General features: G+C 51.2%; 2 protein-coding genes across 3 annotated transcripts in view; one reads left to right on the forward strand and one right to left on the reverse strand.

Moving 5' to 3' along the window:
• The window catches only part of SLK (STE20 like kinase), an 81677-nt gene that overhangs the window by 54499 nt on the left and 1673 nt on the right, over positions 1-25505 (forward strand). Inside the window, exons 19-20 of one of the 2 annotated variants that reach the window (XM_064488385.1) lie at positions 17623-17744; positions 24520-24624. In XM_064488385.1, the coding sequence (XP_064344455.1) occupies positions 17623-17744; positions 24520-24538 (141 nt within the window). In that variant the 3' untranslated portion in view covers positions 24539-24624. Of the gene's footprint in view, positions 1-17622; positions 17772-24519; positions 24625-25505 lie in introns of those variants that run through there. The other variant, XM_064488386.1, reaches the window with a different exon arrangement.
• Positions 4752-25505, reverse strand: part of COL17A1 (collagen type XVII alpha 1 chain) — a 45654-nt gene continuing 24900 nt past the window's right edge. Inside the window, exons 23-56 of the mRNA XM_031461699.2 lie at positions 25247-25309; positions 24555-24590; positions 23908-23961; positions 23635-23670; positions 23085-23120; positions 22365-22427; positions 21098-21133; positions 20741-20812; positions 19859-19885; positions 18890-18925; positions 16990-17025; positions 16636-16716; positions 15537-15572; positions 14936-15013; positions 13997-14050; positions 13837-13878; positions 13614-13676; positions 12950-13009; positions 12626-12652; positions 12251-12283; positions 12095-12169; positions 11737-11787; positions 11106-11231; positions 10259-10396; positions 9684-9752; positions 9267-9398; positions 8604-8693; positions 8393-8503; positions 7855-8001; positions 7244-7582; positions 6626-6763; positions 6309-6371; positions 6078-6158; positions 4752-5720 (exon numbers count right to left, since the gene is read on the reverse strand). Coding sequence (XP_031317559.1) covers positions 5668-5720; positions 6078-6158; positions 6309-6371; positions 6626-6763; positions 7244-7582; positions 7855-8001; positions 8393-8503; positions 8604-8693; positions 9267-9398; positions 9684-9752; positions 10259-10396; positions 11106-11231; positions 11737-11787; positions 12095-12169; positions 12251-12283; positions 12626-12652; positions 12950-13009; positions 13614-13676; positions 13837-13878; positions 13997-14050; positions 14936-15013; positions 15537-15572; positions 16636-16716; positions 16990-17025; positions 18890-18925; positions 19859-19885; positions 20741-20812; positions 21098-21133; positions 22365-22427; positions 23085-23120; positions 23635-23670; positions 23908-23961; positions 24555-24590; positions 25247-25309 — 2582 coding nt within the window. The 3' untranslated portion in view covers positions 4752-5667. The remainder of the gene's footprint in view (positions 5721-6077; positions 6159-6308; positions 6372-6625; positions 6764-7243; positions 7583-7854; positions 8002-8392; positions 8504-8603; positions 8694-9266; positions 9399-9683; positions 9753-10258; positions 10397-11105; positions 11232-11736; positions 11788-12094; positions 12170-12250; positions 12284-12625; positions 12653-12949; positions 13010-13613; positions 13677-13836; positions 13879-13996; positions 14051-14935; positions 15014-15536; positions 15573-16635; positions 16717-16989; positions 17026-18889; positions 18926-19858; positions 19886-20740; positions 20813-21097; positions 21134-22364; positions 22428-23084; positions 23121-23634; positions 23671-23907; positions 23962-24554; positions 24591-25246; positions 25310-25505) is intronic.

Consider the following 25505-nt stretch of genomic DNA (forward strand, 5'->3'; position numbering starts at 1 on the left):
CAGTTTGGGCTTTTACCCTATTTCCCTTGGGCATAGGACTCTATGAAGACTTTTGGATAGCTTGGATAGGTAGATCTTGTAACTAGGGAAAAACTCTAAAAGTCTGGTTAGTCAAAATAAGTATCATTAAAGAAAAGTATTACATCCTTGAGCTTCTAAAGCTACTGTTACAAAAACAAATTGATTTAGCCTTTAGGTAAAACTAAAATATGAAAAGGGCATGATGCAGTCATTCATTATGCATAATAAGTTTTCATTAGACAGTAAAACATTGTTTGAAATTCTGCAGGCCTTATGAACTCAAGTTTAGAATTTCCATCCTGATCCACAGCCATAGCTCTCAGGATGTGATAAAGGAGGCGGACGGACCAGCAGTGTGTTTGGTGTGTGACTGGTGGCTGCTGCTCCAGTTGTGTGACACAGTGGAACGAAACGGTGATTTTTCCTAGGATAATATGTGAGAGATTCAGGAGAGGCACATGGAAAATAATCCAGGCTTTCAGAAGAGTAGAGGTGCGGAAGTCAATTGAATTTAACCCCGTTTTTAATTATCCAGCAATTGAAATTGAGTCAAAACTTGTAACAAATTCACAAGTTGGCCTCTTCTGAATTTGAGGGGTTTTACTATGTGTTTCTGTGGGGCATTTTCCTTAATAGGATTTTTGCTATTCCATACCTTATTAACTTGCCCTGCAATCGTAGTTCCTTTGCTCCAGGAGAAATCACTACATTAATTGTACATAATCTTGTTGCTCATCTGTTGCATATGTGTTTATTTCCAGTAGTTTATACTTTGGGAGAGCCTTCAGATGCTTTGTAATATGCCCAGGTTGAATTAGTAGCTGCAGATAAAGGTCTGCCTTTATTTATTTTTGTATATATATACTTTTTATTGAAGTATAGTCAGTTCACAGTGTGTCAATTTCTAGTGTACAACACAGTGCCTCAGTCATACTTGAACATACATATATTTGTTTTCACATTCTTTTTTTACCATAAGTTACTACAAGATACTGAATATAGTTCTCTGTGCTATACAGTATTAACTTGTTTATCTGTTTTATATATATTAGTATCCGCAAATCTCGAACTCCCAACATATCCCTTCCCAACCCCTTCCCCCACTGGTAACCATAAGTTCATTTTCTATGCCTGTGAGTCTGTTTCTGTTTTGTAAATAAGTTCATTTGTCTTTTTTTTTTTTTAGATTCCACATGTAAGTGATATTATATGGTATTTTTCTTTCTGGCTTACTTCACTTAGAATGACAATATCTAGGTCTATCTATGTTGCTGCAAATGCCATGATTTCATTTTTTATGGCTGAGTAATTTTCTGTTGTATAAACATACCACACCTTCTTTATCCAGTCATTTGTTGAAGGACATTTAGGTTGTTTCCATGTCTTGGCTATTGTAAATAATGCTGCTGTGAATATTGGGGTGCATGTGTCTTTTTGAATTAAGGTTCCCGCTGGATGTATGCCCAGGAGTGGGAACTGCTGGATCATATGGTGAGTCTATTTTTTAGTCTTTTGAGGAATCTCCGTACTGTTTTCCATAATGGCTGCACCAAACTACATTCCCACCAACAGTGTAGGAGGGTTCCCTTTTCTCCACAGCCTCTCCAGTATTTATTGTTTGTGGACTTTTGAATGATGGCCGGTCTGACTGGTGTGAGGTAGTACCTTATTGTAGTTTTAATTTGCATTTCTCTGATAATTAGCAATATTGGGCATTTTTTCATGTTCCTATTGGCCATTTGTATGTCCTCATTGAAGAATTGCTTGTCTAGCTCTTTGCCCACTTTTGGATTGGGTTGTTTGTTTTTTCTTATTAAGTTGCATGAGCTGTTTATATATTCTGGAAATTAAGCCCTTGTCAGTCTCATCTTTTGCAAATATTTGCTCCTATTCTGTAGGTTGTCTTTTTGTTTTGCTTATGGTTTCCTTTGCTGTGCAAAAGCTTATAAGCTTAGTTAGATCCCATTTGTTTATTTTTGCTTTTATTTCTGTTGCCTGGGTAGACTGCCCTAGGAGAACACTGCTGAGATTTATGTCAGATAATGTTTTGACTATGTTTTCTTCTAAGAGGTTTATAGTGTCGTCTTATATGTTTAAGTCTTTAAGCCATTTTGGGTTTATTTTGTGTATGATGTGAGGGAATATTCTAACTTCATTGATTTACATGCAGCTGTCCAGTTTTCCTAACACCATTTGCTGAAGAGACTGTCTTTACTCCATTGTATGTTCTTGCCTCCTTTGTCAAAGATTAATTGACCAAAAGTTTGTGGATTTATTTCTGGGCTCTCTGTTCTGTTCCATTAATCCACATGTCTGTTTTTGTACCAATACCATGATGTTTTGATTACTGTAGCTCTGTAGTATTGTCTGACGTCTGGGAGGGTTATTCCTCCAGCTTCATTCTTTCTTTCTTCAGTATTGCTTTGGCAATTCTGCATCTTTTGTGATTCCATATATATTTTAGGATTATTTGTTCTAATTCTGTGAAAAATGTCCTGGGTAATTTTATAGGGATTGCATTAAATCTGTAGATTGCTTTGGGTAGTATGGCCATTTTAACAATATTAATTCTTCCAATTCAAGAACATGGGATATCTTTCCATTTCTTTAAGTCATCTTTAATTTCCTTAGCCAGTGTTTTGTAGTTCTCCACATAAAAGTCTTTCACTTCCTTGGTCAGATTTATTCCTAAGTATTTTATTTTTTTTGGATGCAATTTTAAAAGGGATTGTTTCTATACTTCCCTTTTCTGATATTTCATTGTTAGTATAAAGAAATGCCACTGATTTCTGAATGTTAATCTTGTATCCTGCTACCTTGCCAAATTCTTTTATTAGCTCTAATAGTTTTTGTGTGAAGCCTTTAGGGTTTTCTATATATAGTATCATGTCATCTGCATGTAATGACAATTTTACCTCTTCTCTTCCAGTTTTGATCCCTGTTATTTCTTTTTCTTGTCTAATTGCTATGGCTAGGACTTCCAATACTATACTGAATAGAAGTGGTGAGAGTGGGCATCCTTGTCTTGTTCCAGATTTTAGTGGGAAGGCTTTCAGCTTTTCCCTGCTGAGTACTATGCTGGCTGTAGGTTTGTCATATATAGCTTTTATTATGTTGAGATATGTTCCCTCTATACCCACTTTGGTGAGAGGTTTTATCAAATGGGTGTTGAATTTTATCAGATGCTTTTTCTGCATCTATTGAGATGATCATTTGATTTTTGTCCTTTTTCTTGTTGATGTGATGTATCACATTGATTGATTTGTGTATGTTGAACCATCCTTGTGTCCCTGGGATGAACCCACCTTGATCATGGTGTATAATCTTTTTTATGTGCTGTTGGACTCTGCTAATATTTTGTTGAGGATTGTTGCGTCTATGTTCATCAATGATATTGGCCTATAGTTTTCTTTTTTGGTAATGTCTTTGTCTGGTTTTGGTATCAGGGTGATGGTGGCTTCATAGAATGAGTTTGGGATATTCCCTCCTCTTCAGTCTTTTGGAAGAGTTTGAGAAGGACTGGTATGAGCTCTTCTTTGTGTGAGTGGTAGAATTCCCCAGTGAAGCCATCTGGTCCTGGACTTTTGTTTGCAGGGAAGATTTTTATTGCTGATTCTATTTCACTTAGAGTGATTGATCCATTCAAATGATCTATTTCTTCTTGATTCAGTTTTGGTGGACTGTATGTTTCTAGAAACATCCATTTTGTCTAAATTGTCCAGTTTATTGCCATATAGTTGTTCACAGTATTCTCTTATGATTTTTTGTATTTCTGTGGTAGTGGTTATAATTTTTCCATTTTCATTCCTTATTTTGTTTATTTGTGCCCTCTTTCTTTTCTTCTTGGTGAGCCTGGCCAGAGGTTTGTCAGTTTTGTTTACTCTTTCAAAAAACCAGCTCTTGGTTTGATTAATTTTTTCTAAGTCTCTATTTTATTTATTTCCCCCCTGATCTTTATTATTTATTTCCTTCGGTTGACTTCAGGTTTTGTTTGTTTTTCTTTTTCTAATTCTTCTAGCTTGTTTATTTGAGATTGTTCTTGTTTTTTGAGGAAGGTCTGTATCACTATGAACTTCCCTCTTAGGACTGCTTTTGCTGCATCCCATAGATTTTGTGTGGTTTTGTTTTCATTGTCATTTGTCTCAAGGTATTTTTAAATTTCTTTTCTGATTTCATTGTTGACCCACTGGTTTTTTAGTAGCATGTTGTTTAGTCTTCATGCTGTCATTTTTTTTCTCATTTGTTTTTCTGGGGGTTGATTTCTAGTTTCATGCCACTGTGATCAGAGAAGATGCTTGAAATAATTTCTGTCTTAAATTTGTTGAGGCTTCTTTTGTGCCAGAGTATGTGGCCTATCCTAGAGAATGTTCCATGAACCCTTGAAAAGAATATATATTCTGTTTTGGGATGTAATGTCTTAAAAATATCAACCAAGTCCAACTGTTCTGTTGAATCATTTAGTATCTCCGTTGCCTTATTGACTTTCTGTCTGGAAGACCTGTCCAGTGATGTTAGTGGGGTGTTAAAGTCTTCTACTATTATTGTATTCCCATCAATTAATCCCTTTATGTCTGTTAGTATTTGTTTTATATATGTTTTCTTGTGTTTGTAATGGTGTTAGAGTCAAACCCAGTGAACCCAAAATATTTTGTTTCTTTCCTTCTTTCTTTTCCTCCTTTCCTTCATTTTCTTTTCTTTTCTTTTTTTGGTTAGATGGATCACATTAAACATAATATTAAAAAAGAAGAAAAAAACTTTTAATTGGAAATTTTGCAGTTGAAATGACTCTTCATCTAATAGACCACATAAACATTTGTAGACATTGAAAAGTGCCTAAAAACTAACTGTGCCCAGTCCCCTATGCATTTCCTAAGTGCAGGGCAGGGGTGTCAGGCATTCTGCTCTCTCTCCTCTCCCCTTCATTCTTCCTTGTCCAACTGCCCTTCTTTTCCTATTGGCTGCAACCTAGTTCAGTGTACCGTATTTATCAACTCTAGCACGGACCTATGGACGCAGAGCCTAGCTGCAATCAAACTTCTAAGCAAGTGGGAATGTGATAGATACTGAGAAATAACTAGTAGAGACCCTGTCACCACCTTCCAAAGGAAGTGGATTTCTTAGTTTTTTCAGTTGCGAGAGTTGCTTCTTAGCCAGCTCTTTCCTATGACTATAGAGAGAATGCGGAGGGAAGAGGCGAGAGGAGCCAAGAGCACAGCCTTGTGGTGTTCACCAGAACAGCCCCACCGAGTGTCACCCCAGGAAACCACCCCATCCCGTCTTCCATTTTCTGGGCTCGTTCTTAGGCAAAGCTCAAGGACTTCTGAGCCAACTTTCACGTAACTGGCTTCCTTAGGTCAGGGTTGAATAAGCGGAGGGCTCGGGCTTGGAGGCGGGGAGGCCATCTCATCCTGCCACCCCGCAGCCACTTGAGCCCACCCCGTGAAGCTGTCGCAGACTGTGTCTTGGAATGAATTCTACATACATATATATACTGTTCCAGACTAAGACAGGGCCCTAGTTGACTACTTGCTGTGCTGTCTCAGTAGGACAGTGAGACTCCAGCTTTTACCCTCTGGAGAGATTTTGACCTAAGTGCCATAAGCCACTGCAAGAACTGGTCCAGGGGGCTGTTCTGCCAAGGCTCACTCATGGCCTGGCAGCAATGCTTCTCCTTCTCCGCCCAGCATAGACTTGGTCACCTAGAAGTTTGAAAGATGAATAGGAAGTTAAAAAACACCTTTTGGTCTGTGAGGACTTTTGCTTGGGTAATTACGGCAACTGTGACCACTGCAAAACTGACTTGAAAGATGGACTCTTTTGTGAGACTATCCATTTATTAAAATTGATGACCCCATTTCATTCCCAGCGTGGTTTTCCTTTTCCTCCCTGCACGGACACTTTCCTTCCTTTCTCCCTGGCCTTTCATTTGATTGTTATGCAAATTATGTCGTTGGCCATATGTGCCTTTAGAAATTGGCTTTTGCCTAAATTTTCAGTCTGGCTCTGGGTACAGTCTGCCTCCCAGCACTCCAGAAGCTGCGGCAGCTAAGGCTTACCTTTGTCTCCTTTTTCTCCTTTGTGCCCTCGAGGGCCGGGTGGCCCAGGCCGACCTGGTGGTCCAGCAGGGCCCCTCTCACCTAGGAGGACAGAGTGGGGCAGGGCTAAGTCAAGCACAGTGCGAGGCTGGAGGGCCACACGGTCCCCGCACAGCACTGGCGAGGGAGCTGCTTCCCACGAGAGGCAGCTGTTATACAGGATCCTGGTGGTGGTTTCCTGCCATCACTTACCTTTGGGTCCAGGGAAGCCCACCTCTCCCTTTTGTCCAGGGGGTCCTGGAATAGCTCCGTAAGCTGCAAGGGGGAAAACTGGCTTTAGACTAGGGATCACCCTGAAACTTGGGAAGTAAAGTGATTTGTTCAGACTTTAACATGGCAGGTAGTGGTAGAGTTTGGACTTATAAGAGGGAAACAATGTTTAGAATTCATCATTTTCAGCATCTCAAGTGGTAACAAGGCTTTTTGTGAGACCAGTTTCTTCGGAGCAGACCCTGTGTGAGCTATGCAGCAAGTTAAGTGTTGGGCAGGTAGTCAGGGGATGCCCTTACTTCGGAAAAAGTCCATGAGGTCCTCGGTCATGTTGCTGTAGGTAGAGAAGACCTTGCTGATGCCAGGGGGCCCTTGGGGCCCAGGCTGGCCTGGTGGGCCCTGCACCGTGTAGGCCATCCCCTGGAGCAGGCCCTGACCTGAAAAACACCAGAGTGTGGGCCAGGGAGCAGGGGTCATGTGGGGAGCACAGTGCCCTGTGGCTAACTCCCAATGCAGTAGCTTAGACGACGCGGCAGCGAGGGAGGAGCCCCATGTGTCCTTTGTCTCCCCTGTTGATGGCACAGGGCTCCATCTCCGTGGGCTTTTATTACAGGCTCTTGCTGCACAGCGGTGCTGGTGTGCCACAGGGAGAAAGGACCTCTTAGCCAGTAACCTTTCCTCAGCCCCACCAGAAAACCTTCACAGTCACAGGCTCTTCTGAGAACCGCACGTGAGAAAGAAAACAAAGTACAAAGACCCCAGCATGTCTGTTCCCTGCAGCAGGGGCTCCAGGCCCTGGTCTTCGGTCCCTGCCCACCTGATTCCAGAGTTACTGTCCTCCTGGATGTGGAGATGCTCACACGCCCCCCCTTCACCACGTCCCTGGCCCCCAGCACCGAGGCCGCGGTGTCACTTACGCCGCATGCTCTCGGACACCCGAACGGCCAGCTCGTTGTAGTCCAGACCTCCAGCAAAGCCAGGTCCAAACGATACACCCTCGCCACCAAATGTGCCGCCTTCTGCTGCTGCCCCGTAGCCTCGGCCCAGGCCCAGGTCCAGACCGAAGGCTCCCCCTTCACCCAGGGAGCCTCCGCTGGCTCCTCCTATGCCCATGGACGAGCTGTAGGAGGAGGAGGAGGAGGAGCTGCTGCCTCGGCTGTAGGAGCTGTCCAGGGACACCAGGCGGCTGTCCCCTGGGGGGCCCTGGGGCCCGGGCGGGCCCGGGGGGCCGATGATAAAGCTGCGCACATCAGGACCTGTGAGGGGAAGCGGTGTTGGTGGGGCCGGGTCTGGGGGCAGGAGACAGAGAAGTGGGAGTTGGGGGGCCTCTCCCAGGATCTTGACACCTCTGAGCAGGTTGTGAACTTGCACCGAGCGGGAGACTGTGGTCCGGGACAAAGCTGGATTTCCCAACCAGGGCTCTTGTGTCTGGCCTCCAGGTCCCTTCAAGCCCCTCCTGCCCCTTTTACGGGGAGAAGCACGGTCTGGGAGGGGGCGGAGGAGTGACAGCGACGTCAGGGGCACCTACTTGTGAGGTAGCTGATCAGCTCACTCCGGAAACTGTCGCTGTTTTCAGCTGCGTAGGTCGCCAGAGCTGCTGAGACACCCGGAGGCCCTCGAGGGCCTGGGGGACCTGGAGGGCCTGGGGGGCCTGGGATGGATGACAAGCCGGCAGCTAAGGGAGAGGCAAGAGAAAGAAAGGTCACCATGAATTCCTAGCCCAGGCCCCTCTGGAAGGAGGGCCCCAGTCCTGAGCCTCATTCAACCCAGATTACGTCGGCCCTTCTGCTGCTGAGAGTGGAGCTCTCGGCTTGGCGCCGGGTCACATGCTGGCCATGAGTTCTCTCATGACTTGGAAGCACTGTCTCCCCGCAACTATACCCTCCTGCCACTGAAGGCACCCCAGAAGCAAGTATGTCCCCCTCCAGGGCCCCAGAGCCCAGCCCTGTACCTGCACCAGGGGACCAAGTGACCAGTGAGTGGGCTGAAATCTCCACACTGCCCTTGCTCAAACCTGCGGGACCCCTTGAGATAGGGTGCCCTCCTCCACCTGCCTCACTCCTTACTCTGCAGGTAAGACGAGAGGTCCTCCACGCTGATGCCGGACCATGCACTGCCTGGGATCCCCGGTGGCCCAGGGGGGCCTGGGGGCCCAACTATGCCTCTGAATTCAGACCCTGAGACACCAAGGAGGAGCAAGGATTGGTCTCCACCCGGGGCCAAGGGACCTGCCCTCCACCCTAAAGCCCCCATTCAAATGGCCCAGCTCAGCCCTACCTTGGAGCAAGGAGAGGAGCTCCTCATAGGACGTCCCCGGCAAGCCCGGGGGCCCTGGGGGGCCAGGAAGCCCAATGCTGACTCCAGTGCCTGAGGAACAGAATCCCGAGTTGTGAAGGATGCAGATCGGATGGGGAAAGGCAGACAGAAACACCAATGGGAACCCCGGGTCAGAGAGGGAGCCAGACAGAAGCAACTGTCTGAATAGGAGTGGGGTCTGGGAGAGGGGAGAGTTGGGGCAGCAGGAAGAGATGGCAGAGAGTAAGGCAGACAGGACCCTGGATATGGACGTGGAGAGGGAGGTGCATGGGTCTAGCAGAGCCTGTGTCCCTCCTGCTGGTGTGTGGGAGTGTGCGTGTGTGTACAAGTGCGTGTGTGTACGTGCATGAACACGTGTAGAGAAATGCGTGCCTATCTCTGTATAGAGAAGTGTGCGTGTGAGTTGTGTGCAGATTCCACTCAGGATGGTGCCCAAGACACTCAAGAGCCTGAGGCTCCGTGACCTGCTCGGGGCAGCAGGTTTGAACAGCCCCGAAGCCACTCCTTCCCTCTGGGTTGGGTGCAGGCTGGCAGGACAGGGTCAGAAGCCATTCCTGGGATGTCCAGCACCCGCGTCCTCACCCAGGCCTCCCGCCAGCCCCACCTATGGAAGTGGACACTCACTGGACATGTAGCTCAGGACGCGGCTGCTCAGCTCCGCGTAGTCCAAAGACTGGAGGGACCAATCTCCACCGGCGCCTGGGGGCCGCGGAAGGCCCATCAGGACCTGACGTAGGTACTGCTGCACCTCGTCCCCTGGAAGGAGAGGGGGCACTGGCATGGCCCACCGGCCAGCTGGTCTCCCCGCAGACTGGCCAGCGGGACATGTGTGAGCTGGAGGTTCTCAGCCCCCAGGGGCACATCAGCTAGCTCCTGGTAGTGAAGGAGTACCCGCCTGGTTGCCCGGCACTGGCGGGGAGATCAGATGCCCCCCTTTCTAGCTGGCTGCTGGGAGCAAGGAGGGAGTGGCTCCTTGTCCTGAGGAACGGCCTCACAGGAGGCGAGAAAGGCCCCACCCTGCAGCCCAGGCAGGCCACTCACGCTGGAGCGCAGCCAGGATGTCTTCAGAAGAGATGGAGGCAGAGGACGTGCTGATGCTGTACCCAGAACCTGTGGGGAAGGAGATGGGTTACTGGCTTGGCTGGTACTGAAGCAACGCCCTTATGACTCCAGAATCACCAAGACCTGGTTAATCGGCTGCATCCATTTGGGGAAAGTGAATGAATGGGGGCATTAGGAGGCCATTTGGAAAGCATGAAAAGGTCAAAGGTTGTTTTTGTGTTTGTTTTGTTTTTGTTTGGTAAAAAATGCAGTTTATTTTCAAGAACATGTTTCAGACTAACTCCTACTTGATCCTGCCAACCGGAAGGATCCATTTTCATATACTGAGGACAGACGCGTTACCCGCAAGAGGGGCTCTGCAGCGTGGCCACCATTCTTGGTCTCAACAAACCTATTTTAAAGTTAGATCCCTGTGGCCTGATTACTGTGAATTCAGCATTGAACATCACATTCAGAAGAAGGACAAAGCAAAAAGCAAATTAAGAAACGAGGCTCCAGGAATAAAAGTGGACCCTGGGAGGAAGATACCATTACAGGGCTGGGGAGAGGCTTACTCTGTAAGTAGCTCACAACGAGGCTGGCCAGCTCCGAGTAGTTGAAAGTCTCACCCGTGATGGTGGAGACAGGCCCAGGGGGACCGGGTGGGCCCGGGGGTCCCTGAATTCCAGATAGATAAGACCTAATACTGTCACCTGCCAACAAAGAAATAAAGCAAAGTCAAGCTTGTCCCTGGGAGGGCGTGTCCTCCCCATGGAGGTGACCTGAAGCACTTGATGAAATGCCGAACCCACCCCGCACACAAGCCAAGGCAGGGCCAGCAGGGAGCCTGGACTCCTCTTGTTACAGATGGAGAAGCTGGGGCAGAGACCTGAGCCGGGTCAGGTGGAGCTCGAGGGCTATGGACCAGCAAGCCTCCAGTCAGTGGGAACCACACTCTCACATCCCTGAGGCACAGGGATGAGGTTGGGGGAACGCACACAGGTGTGAAGGGGTGTGTGTGTGTGTGTGTGTGTGTGCATGTGGCCAGGCTTGTGGGTGTGTGAGCCTCTCCTGGGGTGAGGGCAAGGCTGTGTATGTGGGCAGCTGTGAGAAGGCAGGTGTCCGGGAGCTCATGGACCTGTAGTCCTGGCTCCAAGGGTGGAGGACCTGGGCCTGGCTGTTTAGACTGCCACCCCCAACACACACACACACACACACACACACACACACACACACACACACACACTGCCCCACTCTGACTGACACACACACACACACACACACACACACACACTGCCCCACTCTGACACACACACACACACACACACACACACACACACACACACACACACACACACACACACACACACACACACACACACACACACACACACACACACACACTCTGACCCTGGCACTCACTCTGCATGTAGTCAGAGATGTACTGCTGAATCTCCAGGCCAGAGCTGCTGATGGAGCCTGGAGGCCCTGGAGGGCCTGGTGGGCCTGGTGGGCCCGGCATGAACATGGTGTTCGATGACGAACCCCCTGTAGGAGAGAAAGCCTCTGAGTTGGTTTCTCCACCCTGGGGTCAGACGAAGGGGCTCAGGCAATACTTCCATGGTCTGAAGAGGGAGGGTCTTCCTCAGTAGGAGAAGTAGGACTGGGCAAAGAGGAAGGTCTCCCCAAAAACAGACGGCAGGAAAGCCACTGTCCGCAAGGGGCACAGAGCTTGCAGGAACTCGCCAGACAAGCCCTCCCTTTCCCTCAGCAACCTACTCACTGCCCACACGGCCCACCTCGCCCCTGAACCCCTAGCTCCCGGCTCTGTTCTGCTCTGCATTGTTAGTCATCTTTATCGTGCAGGCACTCTTCCCTCCCATCCCACTTGCTTGTAACCTCCTTAAAGACAGCTCAGAGACCCTAGCACGTGAGAAAGTACCTCATCAACACTGAATCATGGATAAGTGAATGATTAGATAATTAACATCCTCACTGGCATGACCAGACTCTCTTGAAGGGGCGAAGAATTTTGGTCACTTTTGGTTCTTACCTCGAGAGGGACCACCAGGAATGCCAGGAGCCCCTGGGACTCCAGGATCACCTGGAATCCAAAACAAGCTTTGTTTGCATCACCTCCTCCGGGAAGCCTTCCCTGGTTAAGCCTAACCACACTTATCAGCTTGTGACTCAACAACTGTCCCATGTTTCTTAGTTTCATTTCTGCAATAATACCACAGCTCCCTTTGGGCAGAGACTGGATCCTCCCATCCCTGTCCCTTTCTCTCTCCAGGCTCTCCTTTCTTCAGCCTCTTCTTCCTCCCAAGGCTGTAGCACCAATAAGTACTTGCTGCCCTCTATTAGGGCTCTGGGAGCCAGCCTTGCTCCCACTCTTCACCACCTTCACTGACCTTTGTCACCCTTGGGTCCCTGAGGGCCAGGTGGGCCTGGTGGTCCTTGCAGATTGAGTCCAAGAGAACCGGAGCCTGGAAGCCAATAACACAGAGTACAGTTAGCGTGGGGAGAGGCTCCCGCAGAGCCAGCAGTGGCGGGTGCTCAGCACTTACCTGAGGTTGAGAACCCTGGGAGGCCTCGCTCGCCTGAGGGACACAGATGAAAGGTGACAGTTAGCTGTGCCTCCCTCCCTCTTCCCATGCCCCAGCCCTGAGGCTCCTCAAGGTTCACCATGGCTGGGGCTGCGCTGCCTGCCAGGCAGTACCTGGAGCTAACACCACACACACACACACACACACACACACACACACACACACACACACACACACACACACACACACACACACACACACAAATTCTCAGCCATCAGAGACATACATCTACCCTCACTCATTTGGACCAAACTCAAGAAGCTCAGGGCTCTTGGAAGGTCATCTTTTGCCACCCCATCCCCATCCCAGGTGTGTTTGATGCCAGCTCTACTGTACCTTGGTGTCCTCGGGGACCTGGGGGACCTGAGGGAGAAGGCAGAGTTGTGAGACATGACCCAACCAGATGCTGTGATTCAAGGAGCCTGTGGGGGAGGGGACAGGGCTCCGGGCTGGAGTAGACACCAAGCTGGGGGCTCCCTGGGACAGTGCAGAGGTGGGAATTCTTTGCACAACATCTGACCACTGTGCCTCCCCACCCCCCTGCTCTAGGCTGCTGAGCTCCTAATGGGATATGGCAGGAGCATGAAGGCATGCGCCAGCTCATCCAAACTCTAAGCAGGGGCACACACAGGCTCCCGTGCTCCCTAAGACACTTCTCACCTTGGTCTCCCTTGGGGCCTGGGGGGCCAGGTGGGCCTGGAGGGCCAGAGAAGAAGTTCTCTGTGGAAGAAAGAAAGAGTTCTGAGTATAGATGCAGCAGTGTTTGAGGAAGCAGCCTCTAGCCCAGTGCCTGTCATTCCGCAGATGCCCAGTCAATATTTATCAGATGGATGGGTGGGTAGAAAAATAAATAAAGATAAAGAAAGAATGAACAAACAGGTTGATGGGTCGATGGGTGGATGAATTTTCCACTAGAGACAAGTTCTGGGCTAATGTTTGCTCTAAAGTTATTTCCGTTTGTTTCTATGTTACACGATCAGCATCTATCCCATTTCACGTGCATATGTCCTGCCTACTTTATCAGACCTGGGCTCCCTGAGGACAGGAGCCAGGTATCCCTGGTCAGTCCAGAAGCTCCCCCAGGGCAGAACTGGCTGTCTCCCCCAGGCTAGGCTACCAGTGGCTCTCAGGGTGGGTGGGGTGGCACCAGCACCCTCTCTCCATGCAGCAGGTAGCAGGGAGTTTATGCAAACACACCCACGGTGGAAAGTCAGGAGGAGGAATTATGGTGAGTCGGTCAGGAAGGCTGCATGCCTGTGACCACAGCACGTGCTGGGCTAGGGCTGAGGTGGAGGACGGGAGGGACTTGGCTCCCCAGCATTACCTGAGCTGGTCCGGAGAGATCCTGGTGGGCCTGGTGGGCCTGGTGGGCCTGGCAAGCCTTCCCCTAAATAAGAGAACCCCAAGACTTATTAATGCAAAGGGGTCAGCTGGGAACCCCTGCCCAGGAGGAGAAGTGGCAGGGAAGCTCCTTCCTAAGAGCCTACTGGGAAGAAGCATGGGCTCTGGGTCCCACTGCCTCATGCCTCCCACTGCTCAGGTCTTACCTGCTGGGCCTCGGGGGCCTGGGGGGCCTGGAATGGACAGTCCTGTAGAAGAGGGTGAGGAAGGGGAAAAGCTGAATCCAGTATCTTGGCTTCCTCACTAAGTGCCTTGAGCTACCTGCCCCAAGATTCCCAACCTTCCAAAGATCCCTGAGGTGCTCACCTGGTGGCCCAGGTGGTCCAGGTGGGCCTGGGGGACCTCGTAAATCAAGACCCTCTGTAGAAAGAAGAAACCAGAGATGAGCATAAGCTGTCATGAGGCTGCTCTCTGCCAGCCTTACCCCTCACCAGGATCACCAGCACCTATACTCACACTGCCACCCTGGGCCGTGAGTCAGGGGTCATGGCACTGGACCCTCCAGGACCCCCTCTGCTAGAGGTGTCTTTGGCTCAGAGGCAGGACAAAGCTGGGTCCAACTCCCTGATGGCTGATGTGGGTGTACGCAGTGATGAGTAAGAGCATGGCTCTGGTGTCACACAGCCTGAGTCTAAGTCCTGCCCCATTGCTTCCAGCTTATGACTTTGGGTATGTTCTCAACCTCTTTCAGCTTCAGCTTCCTCTGCGTAAAGCAGAGGCCTACGACTGACATCACAGGGCCTTGAACAGACTCAGTGGGATTCACAGCACAGCGTTTGGCACACAGTGACTGCTGGACCAGGGCTGGCCATTGTCTTTGCTATCCAGGTGCCCAGGTGCAAGGTCCAGCGGCATCTCTGCTGGGCTTTTTAAAGGACTTTGAGAACTGGGGGACCCAGGAGTCAACCCTCTCAGGCCAGGCCTGTGGCTGAGAACCCACAGACCCTCGTCACTGCTTCCAGAGAGGGGGACGCACACTCCAGTCACACTCAGGGCAGGGTCCAGCGGCCCCGCGTGACCCTGGTCCTCCTGGAATCCTGAGAGGCCCTCTGACAGCTGTGCTATCCGCCGTGACTCATCCTCCAGAGCTGAGAAAACCCCTGCTGTTCTTTCTCAGCTAGCACTGTTTCAGAGGAACTGCCATCCTTACATCAGGGCTTGCATGACTCACTGGTGCAGCTGCCACTGGCCTCAGCCCACTCCCACCCCCAGGTCACCTGCCCTGGACAACGTGGTGGCACTCACGGGTGGAGAGGACCTCAGAGATGGAGCTGCCACTGCTCAAGAACGATTCGCCAGCAAGTCCTGGCTCCCCTCTCGGGCCTGTGGGGAGGACACAGAGCTGGGAGGTGGGCACTGCCTGCAGCAATCGGTCAGTGCTTTCCCCCGGAAGTGGCCCAGGTGCCCAGGGTGGGGCACGGCCTGAGCTCCCGAGGATGGGTGGGGCTGAGCTGAGTGTGGGCGGGGCTGAGCCAAGGGTGGGTGGGGTCAGAGAGAAACACCCCAGGAGGAATTGGGTCTTTGGTATTTGGATAAATTGCTGGATGGTGACATGATTATCAAGATCTGGTCACAAGAGGCCTGAGGCCTGTGAAAATAGCTGAGCTTGACCCTGACCCAAGAGCCTCCACCCTCCTTTCCGGAGGACCCCTATCTTCTCAGACACAGGGAAGAGAGTGAGAGGTGGTGTCTCCCCTGGCTGCTGAGACCTTGCAAGGCCCTGGGTGACGAGCCGGGTGGCCCCCTTGCCTCCCTTCCAAAAACGCCCGTCTCATTTCACTTAGAGATGGGAAGGAGTCTCTCCCAACAGCCTCAGTCATGCATTCTGACTTGGGGGGTGACATACCTTGCTGTCCTGGGAGACCAGCTGGGCCGGCAGGGCCTGGAAATGGGGTTGGGGAAGAAAAGGCTTTATCACACATGTAGAGTCAGAGTTTCAGAAAGAAGTAAAGAAAAGGCAAGTGCCTGGGTGCATAAGTAGCTTCCTCGCAAGGCATAGAACAGTGGCCCAAAGAGGTCAGCTTGCTTCTTTGAGAACAGTAAGCAATCTCACACCAGAACAGCGTTTGGCACACAGTGAGAATTCCTCTGCCAGACACTGGGGCTCCTGGGATGAGCAGGACTGGCCCCTCTGACACTGTCCTTCAATGGTTAGGGACTTCTAAATGCCCCCAGTGTCCCCTGTCTCCCTGGAGTTTATCAAGAGGGAAGACTGGTTCATACTTACATTGGTCTTGTTAAGTAATGTAGTTCATTTACACACAAACATTTAAAATAATCAAAAAGTAGATATAACAAAATAACAGGCATTTTGGAGAAATGAAAAAAAGTTATCACCTATAATTCTTTACCTTGCAGGCATTTCATTTCCTTCCAGCATATTTTTATCTTGTAAAAATATAGTTGTAACCACCGAGCACACAATAACAAGTATTCTCTTTGAAAGAACACTGTTATCTGCTAACAGCTTTAAGTCTTCATGTTTTTGTAGTCATCTCATTATTGTTGGACAATTTGGGGATATTTTCTTCAAATAGATTCTTAGCATTTTTATTGCCCTTGCGGCATATTATCAAATTGTTTTCCAAGAGGGGACAATTTGAGGACGGAGTGCTCTGGCTGGTCAAATGCTGGTTCTGGAGGCCAGGAGGACCCTGGCTATACCCTGACTCTGCTACTTCTTAGCCATGTGATTTAAGACAAGTCATTTACCTGCCTGAGCCTCAGTGGTGCTGTGGGGACCTGATGATGCAATACCTGCACAGGCCTTGGGATACTGGCCAGGGTGTGACGAGGGCACACAGGCCGTCTGGAAGGGGGCTTTCTCAGTTCCTGACTCTTCCCCCAGTTCCTACCTGGGTTTTAGGATTTGAGTGAACATTGCTACAGTTAAATGTAACCAAGGCCTGATGCTGATCTGGGGCAAAGTAAGAAAACAGACTGACCTGGGGCACCTGGAGGTCCTGGAGGTCCCATGGCTCCAGGAGGTCCTGGAGGGCCTGGGACAGTGAGCGTTGATGATCCCTCTGAAAACAGAAGGCGTGTGGAACACTGAGCCCCACTCTCCTTGCTCAGATGTGCTGGGACCCAAGCCAGGCTACGGGCCAGGCTGGGCCAGCAGCTCTTGCTCCCATTACCTTTAAGGTTCCCCAACCCTCCTTGCTTCTGACTGGAAGAGCCCAGCTCTACATCCTGCCCGGAGCACCAAGCCCACAGACTTGGAGGATCTTGAGGCAAGGCCAGGGCAGGTGCTCAGTACACGAGGGAGCTGCCCAGTGCACAGTGCAGCGCCTGCCTACCTGAAGTCATGATCCTGCCTGGAGTTCCTGGTTCACCTGGGAGGGGAGGAAAAGGAGAGCAGTTATTCTCAGGATCAGTTAGTGGCTCAATAAGTCATCAAGGCTTCTGATGGCATTTGAGACCCACTCCTGGGCCTCTAACCCTCAGGCTAACGGCATTTTAATGAGCTGAAGGGGAGAGAGAGGGATGCATTAAGCACCAGTCTCTGCACTGGAGAACCTGGAGGCCCAAGCATTCAATCTTCCTGGCCCACGTTAGCTTTTGGAGGAAGCATGGACTCAGACAGGACTTCGTTTATGGATGTTGGAGAGTTTGCCTTTCAGTGAGGCCTGAATTAGCTGATTCGGGAGTCCCCCTCCCTCCCACACTATCGTCTCCCACAGTGAGCTTCGCAGGCTCTTACTGGGAAAGATCTTAGGTGGGGAAAGTATTGAAAGGTCATAGTATTGAAGGACAGAGGCAGCAAGGTTGTGAGGTGGAGCCTGGTTCCCAAGTGCTCCTCAGGACACGAAGTCCCTGGGACAATATTAGGGGCCGTGCAGGTTTAAGAGGGGGTTCTGTGGTTGGCAAGCCTGGGAAATCCTGAGCCACATAAAGGTTAACAGATCTCTTTTCTGTCTTGTATCTTGGAGGACTGGAAATGCCGATGTGCGAGGAGGACTTCCAAGAAGGGGATGTGGGATTCACACTTTCCCAAGGCTGTCTCGATGAAGGACCTCTTGGGATTGGAAACCCATGGACTCTGGAGAACCAAGTGAGTGAAGCAGAGAATGGAAAAGTCCTCGACTAGGGGTTCTGGGGGGGCCTTTTTTGTCATTTCCCAAGGTCTGTGGGCAATTCAGTCATCCACACAATGAGGGGTGATACTGATTTCCCCCTTAGGGGGTGTAGAGGGATGGGTCCTGCTTGCTCTCTGCCAGGTCCTGGGGTCAAGGCCAAGAGGAGAAAGCACTTGAGTGTATTTTGTTGGAACACAATCCAGTACTAGATAAAATGTCCACCTCTTGTGCACACTGGACAAAAAGTCATAGGCCCTCAAGAAGGCAGAGTGTCTCTCCTGCAGAATCCCCAGACCTCCAATCTCTTACTAAAGGTGCCATCAATCCATGAGTAGCTCTGTGGACCCAGAAGTCTGCCTGGGATGTGCCTGAAAGAACTCCTTGGCCCAACCACTTATTGGAAATAGTTTCTGGAAAGTAGGTCCCCCTAAGTTGACAGTGATTGCCTATGATGGAGGGCCACTTCACAGAATGTCAGGGTTCAGGAACGTGGGGCCACAGGGGTGGAAGGAGGACCATCCCTGAGCACTGTCTATCCTGGACTGGCTCAGGGTTGGGGTCTGAGGGTGCAGAACCCTGTGAGTAAGGGTCAAAGCCCTGAGCATGACTGCCCCTCTCAGAGCTCTGACTTTGCCCTCTTGGTAGCATTGCTGCCTGCATTAAAGCCCCCTCTCAGAAAGGGGGTGACAGTCCCAGTCACACTGAGGCCTTATGTGGTCCATAAAACCCAAGGCGGTTCCTGTCTCAGGGAAGAATCACATTTTGGGGTGACCACACCTAGGTGAGGGGGACAGAGCACTAGCGGGGGCATTTCAGAGTAAGCAAGGGGATGGAAAAGCTTCTAGAGGTGGGGGCAGCTCCCTCCCAGATCCTCTTCCAGCGATGGCCTGGAGACATCCAGGAACCAAAGCAGGGCTCTGGGTTGTGGGGAGGGAGGTGTGGGGCTGGGGTGGGGCGTGAGGACTCGGGGCTTACTTGATCAGAATGGAGCCCTGGCTCCCCGGCCTCACAGCCTTCTGCTGAAGCCACTAGATGCCACTGTTGATCCAGGCTCTGGCCAGAGAGGGGCCTCCCTCCTGCCCAAATGACTAGTAACTATCTGATTTGGAAAATCACTTACCTTTAGCCCCTGGTCGTCCGGGGGTACCAGGAAGACCTAATGTGATGGAAAACAAGTCAGTCAGGATGATTAAGTTTCTGCAATTTCAGACACCCTGTGGTGGTTCCCTGTGCTCTGTCACTGCAGAGCCACAGTCGCTGGCTGAAACCCGCAGACTCACCTGGCTCTGCCTTTGGCCTTAACCCAGTGGCCCCTCCTGGTAGCCTCTCTCTCTAAGCCCTCCCCAGCCTCTGGGAAACGGGGCAACAACTGGGCTTGAGGGAGGCAGAGGCTCATGGCCTCAGCTTTGGGGGATCCCAGTCCCTCTGGGTTATGAGCCCCCTGTAGCCTGCAGAGCAGCCGCTGTCCCCACCCACCCCTGCCGTGAGGGGAGTGGGGGCTGGGCTTCCTAGGGCTGATGCAAGGCCCTTCTTCTTTCGTCCACTGAACACCAAGGAGTATCTGAAAGACATCCCTATGAGCTCAGCTCTTGCAGGGAGCTGCTGCTTGATTTTATTTTACATCTTTGCCTAATTTCCTTAGGAATTGGGGCTGGTATGGTGACAGTTTCTCAAATCCAAGTGGGTACACACTGTCCCACTATTGGACAAACTTTGACATTGGGGCTGCCCCAGAGAAGCTGGGCCCTTCTGCATGAGGTGAGTGCCCACTCCCTACCCTGCCACAGGGGACATGGGTCTCTGTGGGGCTAATGGAACTCCTGCACCAAAGAGGACTGGCTCAGGCAGGCAGAAACTGCATGTGATCTAACCTCTTCTTTCCCAGAAAGGCCTTCTAGATTGTTCTGTGCATATTTTTCCTTCCTAAGGCGCTTTTCAAGACTCAAGAGTAAAAGGACCTGAACCCATTTCTGCTAGGGGAGTGAGGGGAGGAGAGGAACTGTAAGGTAACTAGAGAAGTGTTTGCCGAGTGCTTGGAGTGGGAGGCTTGGCAATGGCGTTTGGAGGAAGGAGTCACCCGATGACTCACCCTGAGGTCCCTGGGGTCCCGTGAGACCTACGGAAAACAAAACACAGAAGAGGAGAGTTGAAGGGCTGAGGAGAAGGCTGGAGGGATTGGTGGGTGCAGGAGGACAAACCCTGGGTTTGGGGCAGCCCGATGCCAGGGTCCTCCCAGCACTGGATGAGAGCAGTTCTGCGGACTTCGCAGTGAAGGGACCCACCGCTCCTTTGGAGGATGGTTCTTAGCCTGTTTAGGGTCACAGATCCTTTGGCGTCTGAGTGCTGTGAATCCAGAAAGTTCAGACACTCATCAACCCCTAATGCTGGCCCTAGGCTCCCTCCTTGGTTCTCCCCATCTGTGCACCCGCCAAAGGAGCCAGGAGGCCCAGCTCCTCACAGGTCCCCCGAGGAATGCTGCCTTGCCCTCACAGCTTTCTTGGCTGGTTTTGATTTGTTCCTCCTGCAGCCCTGAGGATCTTGCTCCTGCTGGGCCTTTGGTGGAGACCCTAATAAAGGCTGCTCTCCCCAAATTAGTGGCTATTGGTGAGGGTCTGGGTACAACCCAAGGGCATTCCAAGGGGAAAGGCTCAGAGGAGCAAGGCACTGAGGTGGTGCTAAACTCTGCCATTGTTAAGAGACTTAGTGCCCATTTCTAGAACTCCTTGCTTTCAAATGTTGATCTCTCTCTTCCAAGTTGCCAGACTTGGTGACTCAGGTTTCAGGACCCACAGCCACTGTGCCCAGCACAAGCCAGCAGTTGTGGCACTTCCCTGATAAGCTGCTGGAGGAAAATGGAATAAGGCACTTGCACGTGCGCGCACGTGCACACAGACACAGACACAGACACACACAGACACACACACACACGCGCGCGCGCAGCTGGGCCGGCTCCCGTTTCCTACTCTGTTACCTGGCTTTCCTGGATCTCCAGAAGGTCCTGGTAAGCCTCGGGTTCCAGGCATCCCTGGAAGACCTTGTTCCCCTATAGAGAGAGCATGACCAATGTGGCAATGCTTTCCTTTCAGGCAAGTGACCGGCCAGTGTATTGGCGCCGGTGTTGTTTTGGGGTTTTATTGAGTAACTTGCTGGTAGGTGGAAGGGAGAAGGGGGACAAGACCTAGACTTTGCACATTTCCATGGGATGGATCCCCCCGCCCCTGCCGCGCTGTGATTAGGGGACTGGGGGCTGTGCCCTGGGATGTGGGCAGGGCGGGGAGGGTGGTAGGCGGGGGAGGCAGGGGAGTGAGGAGAGCAATCAGTGACCAACCTCTTGGGCCTTGGTGTCCATCAGGGCCAGCAGGTCCTAGGAAAGCAGAACCAAGCTCATCAGTGACTCCGGGAGCTACTCTGGGACCCGCTCCCTCAACTGCCCAACAGCCTTACAGCAAGTTCTCCCAGGTGGGGCCCGCGCAGCCCCTCCTCCCCCTCCTAGCGGTCAAACAGGGAAGAAGCCCTGTCGCTGTTACACCAGCTGGTGCAGCTTCTGCCCTGCCCTCTTCTCCTGAACCCGGAACTGCCTCTTTTCCCACGGAGAACCATTCCATGGCTCCTCACTGCATCTCCAGTGCCGGATGGCACAGGACTCGCACATGCCAGATGCTCAGTACACGCTGGCCTCTTTTAGACCAGGTCCTGGAGGTCAAAATTCTCCCAGATCTTGTCTCCTCTGTTGTAGGCATTACCCTAAACTCTGTCCAAATTGGTGTCTTTCTGGGACCAACTCTTGCTTTTTCCCACCTTTTTGTCTTTCCATATGATTGTCTCTGCATAGAATTTTCTAAATTGTTGTTATTAAAATCTTCCTTACTTTTTAGAACCATCTGAAAATCCACCTCCTTTGTCCTTCTGGTTGGAAGGAACCTCTCTCTACTGTTTCCTCATGGCACCTTGTACCTTTCATGGCCCTCATCACCTCCTACAAGCTTTATCTCTCCTTGAGGGTGGTAAAGCATCTCTCTTGCCCAGCACCATGTCCTGCATACAGTCAGTGCTCCTTAACGGTTTATTAAATGAATGAGATTGTGAATGAACCACACCCCCTTTTGTGGGGCTTAAACTTTTCTGGGATGTGGTACTAAATGCCTGGCCACCCAGTGGCGGTGGGTGGGGTCTTTGGCCAGCTTCCCTGACCTGGCTGACAGGCCCCTGAGTAAAAGGGCTGAACCCTGGATCTGGCTGTGAGACCTGCCCTGGAGTATCAGGGCCATGCCTGGAATTCTGTGGTTCCTAAGGACCTCAGCCATTGTCTGTCCTTCCCAGGGGCCTGAGTGGCTTAGATGCAGGAACCAGGGTGGATGGACCATACCCTGCCAAACTTTCCCCTCCCCTGAGCAGTAAGAAACCATCAGAGACAGTAGTTCCCTGAGCCCCAAGAAGGATGTCCAGATCTAGGAAGAGCCTGTAAACAGAATCTCTACCAGGGGTGGGCAGATCAGACAACGGGAGACACAACTCTAGAAGGATCTCAACTCTACGGCCAGGATGATGACGGGAACAGGGCAGACCCATGGTGTCAGTTGCTTTGAGACACTCACCCATTGCTCCTTTAGCACCGGGCTCGCCCATAGCACCAGGCAAACCTTTCAAGCCGGGCTCGCCTGCAAAGGAAATGGACTTAGCTGGTTGGAGGTGACTGACAGGGGTGCAGCATTGCATCTTCCCTGTCCACCACCAAGCCTGCCACCTCGCCAACCAGAGAAGCATGGCGTGCCAACCAGAGGTGGGGGACGCGGCACCAGCTTCGCTTCTAACATCAGGCTTCCCATCCCCGGCAGCAGGCACAGGCTGGGCCAGAGGCCACACCTGGCCTGAAGGGGCCTATGTATGAGTCTTATTTCCTTGGCAACCAAAAGCTGCCTCTTGTAGCCAAAGCACTAGTACTATTAATTTCCTTTTTAATCATGCAAGTTGTCAGGAGGTAAGTGGATGTAGGGGTACAAGTAGAGCAAACTTTCTGCTACTTTGGGAAAAGCTTCATTTTTCCAGCTGAATTCTTCAAAAGAATCAGAGACAATCATAGATTCCCTCTTCTGCCCTGAACATTGCCATCTGGACCATACATGCTGATGCTGGTTTATACTCCATTCAGTGCTTTATTCTATCTTGTCTTGCTTTTTTCTAGATTGCAAGTTCTCTGAAGGTCTTTAGACAGAGATTCTGTCTCATTCTTCTGTATTTTTTTTCCCACCTCCAGTTCCCAATGGATTTACAAAACACCTTTAGTGGGTCACAGCAGATTCCTGTGTGGGACTGACCTGTGAGGCCTCGAGGTCCTTTCTCACCCTGGTCACCTAAAACAAACATGGAGCAGGGGGAGGGGGAACTATCAATCAGGAGCACAGGAGCAATCTCACCCAGCAAGAGGGACCCCTGGCTGCAGAACGGTTCCCAGCGTACCTGTAAGCTGCTGTCTGCTAAATGTTGGCAAGAACCTGGCATTCATAAAGCCCCAAAAGCACGCTAGATCTCTCCTGGGTCAGGGCCCACCCACAAATGACCCAGCCCCTGCTGTTGCACCCGTGGGTGCTGTGAGCACAAGGGGGACCAGACTAGAGGGGAGAAGTCTCAGTGCTGTGTCCTTGCCACCCCAAGGACCACCCAACCACAGTACAATGATGGTGGTGCTTTGTTTCCCCTCTGTGTGCCTCAGTTTCCCTATTTGAGAGCTTGGACTGGAATCTCAAATCCCTCCCGGCCTCAGGGTCCAGTAGCCAAGGCATCTGAGTTCTCAGACCTCTGGGTCACATCTGGGTCTCAGGAATTGGCAGACTGTGGTGATAGCCGAGCAGCAGGAGAACAGCTTACCTTTGGGTCCTGGTGGTCCCATAGGCCCTTTGTCACCTGAAAAGGAAATGGACACCTTAGTGTAAAGAGTCTTGGCAGGAAGACCAGGAAGGGGCAGAGTCTGAGTCTGAAGACAGGCTGCCCTGCTGTCCTGACCGCCCCTTCCCTTCACACACCTCTTGGCCTGCTCAGCTTTGCTCTTGTCCACCAGATCGTCCCTGTCCCCCTAGACCTCCTTGTTGAGTAGCATCAACAGAGGGATGTCTCCTCTCTCCAACTCCTCCCCCAGCTTACCTTTGATACCAGGGAGTCCCACTTCGCCTCGGAGTCCTTGGGGGCCTATGGAGCCTGCAGGCAGAGGGAACCACACAGGTGGGTGAGTGTCCTCAGCTTTGGAAGGGATGGACATGCTTGTATACATGCACACACATGTGCCAGGCACACACAAGGCACACACACCTTGGTGCTAAGTGTCTACAGACTCGTCCCCATGTCCCTGCTATATTATCCTGGTCCAGGTTCCTTGTCCCTGAGATTACTAGGCCCGGCATGAGGACTCCCCACGGGACCCTGGCAGAGATGTTGGCCTGCATTACAGTATGGGCTGCAGCTTGAGCCTCCCAGGACAGCGGGATGGGCTCTGGCCCAGAGGGGATGAGGTGGAGGCTGGCACTTTGCTCAGATCAAGGCAGGATGAGAGCCACCTGCTGCTGAAGTCGCTGGAGGGCCTTGTGCTCAAGTCAGGTCAGAACAGGTCTCACGGGACCCATCAGGTACCTGACCTTGGCAGCAGGGGACACATGAGCAGACGTGTGTTTTATGTCTCCAGGTGACTCTCTTTATAATTGCTTCTTTTGCTTTAAAAATGTTTGTTTTCCCTTTTAATATCCCCTTTCTTTGCCCCAGAAATGGCATCTATTTATAAGAAGAAGGCTACCCACCTGGGGGACCCTGTGGGCCAGGAGAGCCGCTGGAACCTGAAGAAGATGACACGACAATGTTTATCAGAAGGTCAGGCATGGGCCAGGGATGCGATGGTGAGTGGGAGGTAGGGGGGCGTACTTCCAGGTGAGGCCTGTTTGTGTGTGTCGCACAGTGCAGATTCTTATGAGGATTCGAGAGTCTGTGGGTCTGGAGTAACCCCGGTGCAAAGTCCTCCTTAGGGAGGAAGCTGCAGCTGCTGGGATCAAGACTCCTTGCTCCTTCCCGGTCAGAGTCAAACATGTGGGCTGGGGCTGAGGCAGGGAGGAGAGGTGACCAGATGGGCATCGCACTGTGAGAAGGCCCCATTTGCCTGGGTGGTCCAGACGTTGCTCTTGAATGTGCGCATCTAGGCCCCAGCCGGCAAGGACATTGTCTAGCTTCTGATTTCCTGATCCATCCACTCACTTTGGGGCCACATAACAGGGCCATAGAAGAGAGATGGAAACGTGGCAGCAAATGCACTATGGAGCCAAAAGTGCAGCCCTGATCCTGATGCCAGGGACTCCTTTGTGGGGGGACCCTCTCTGGGCCCATCACCCCCACACAGGCCTGGGGCCATGGGTTAGGGCTGTCTGGAATCCCAGTGCCTGGACCTCTGAGATCCATCCTGGACATGGCAAACTGGGTACCATCTGGGCACTTGACTTACCTTTGGGACCCACAGAACCAGGGACACCAGGTGGACCTTGAATACCCGGTTGACCAGCAGCCCCTGAGGAGAAATGAGTATTCTGAGAGGGTCCCCCCAGTTTGGTTGCCAGCTCAGCCCAGTGGTGTCATTTGAGGGAGTGAGCGGGATGCTTCCCACCCTGCTAGTGGTCTCTGATCTATTTGGCACCTCTGTGAGGCCAAGAATCAGCAAAACACCTTCCACATTCAAAGCCTTTATATTACATGAAGTCTGGCAT

This window comes from Camelus dromedarius, chromosome 8, assembly GCF_036321535.1.
Source record: "Camelus dromedarius isolate mCamDro1 chromosome 8, mCamDro1.pat, whole genome shotgun sequence".
Lineage (NCBI taxonomy): Eukaryota > Metazoa > Chordata > Mammalia > Artiodactyla > Camelidae > Camelus > Camelus dromedarius.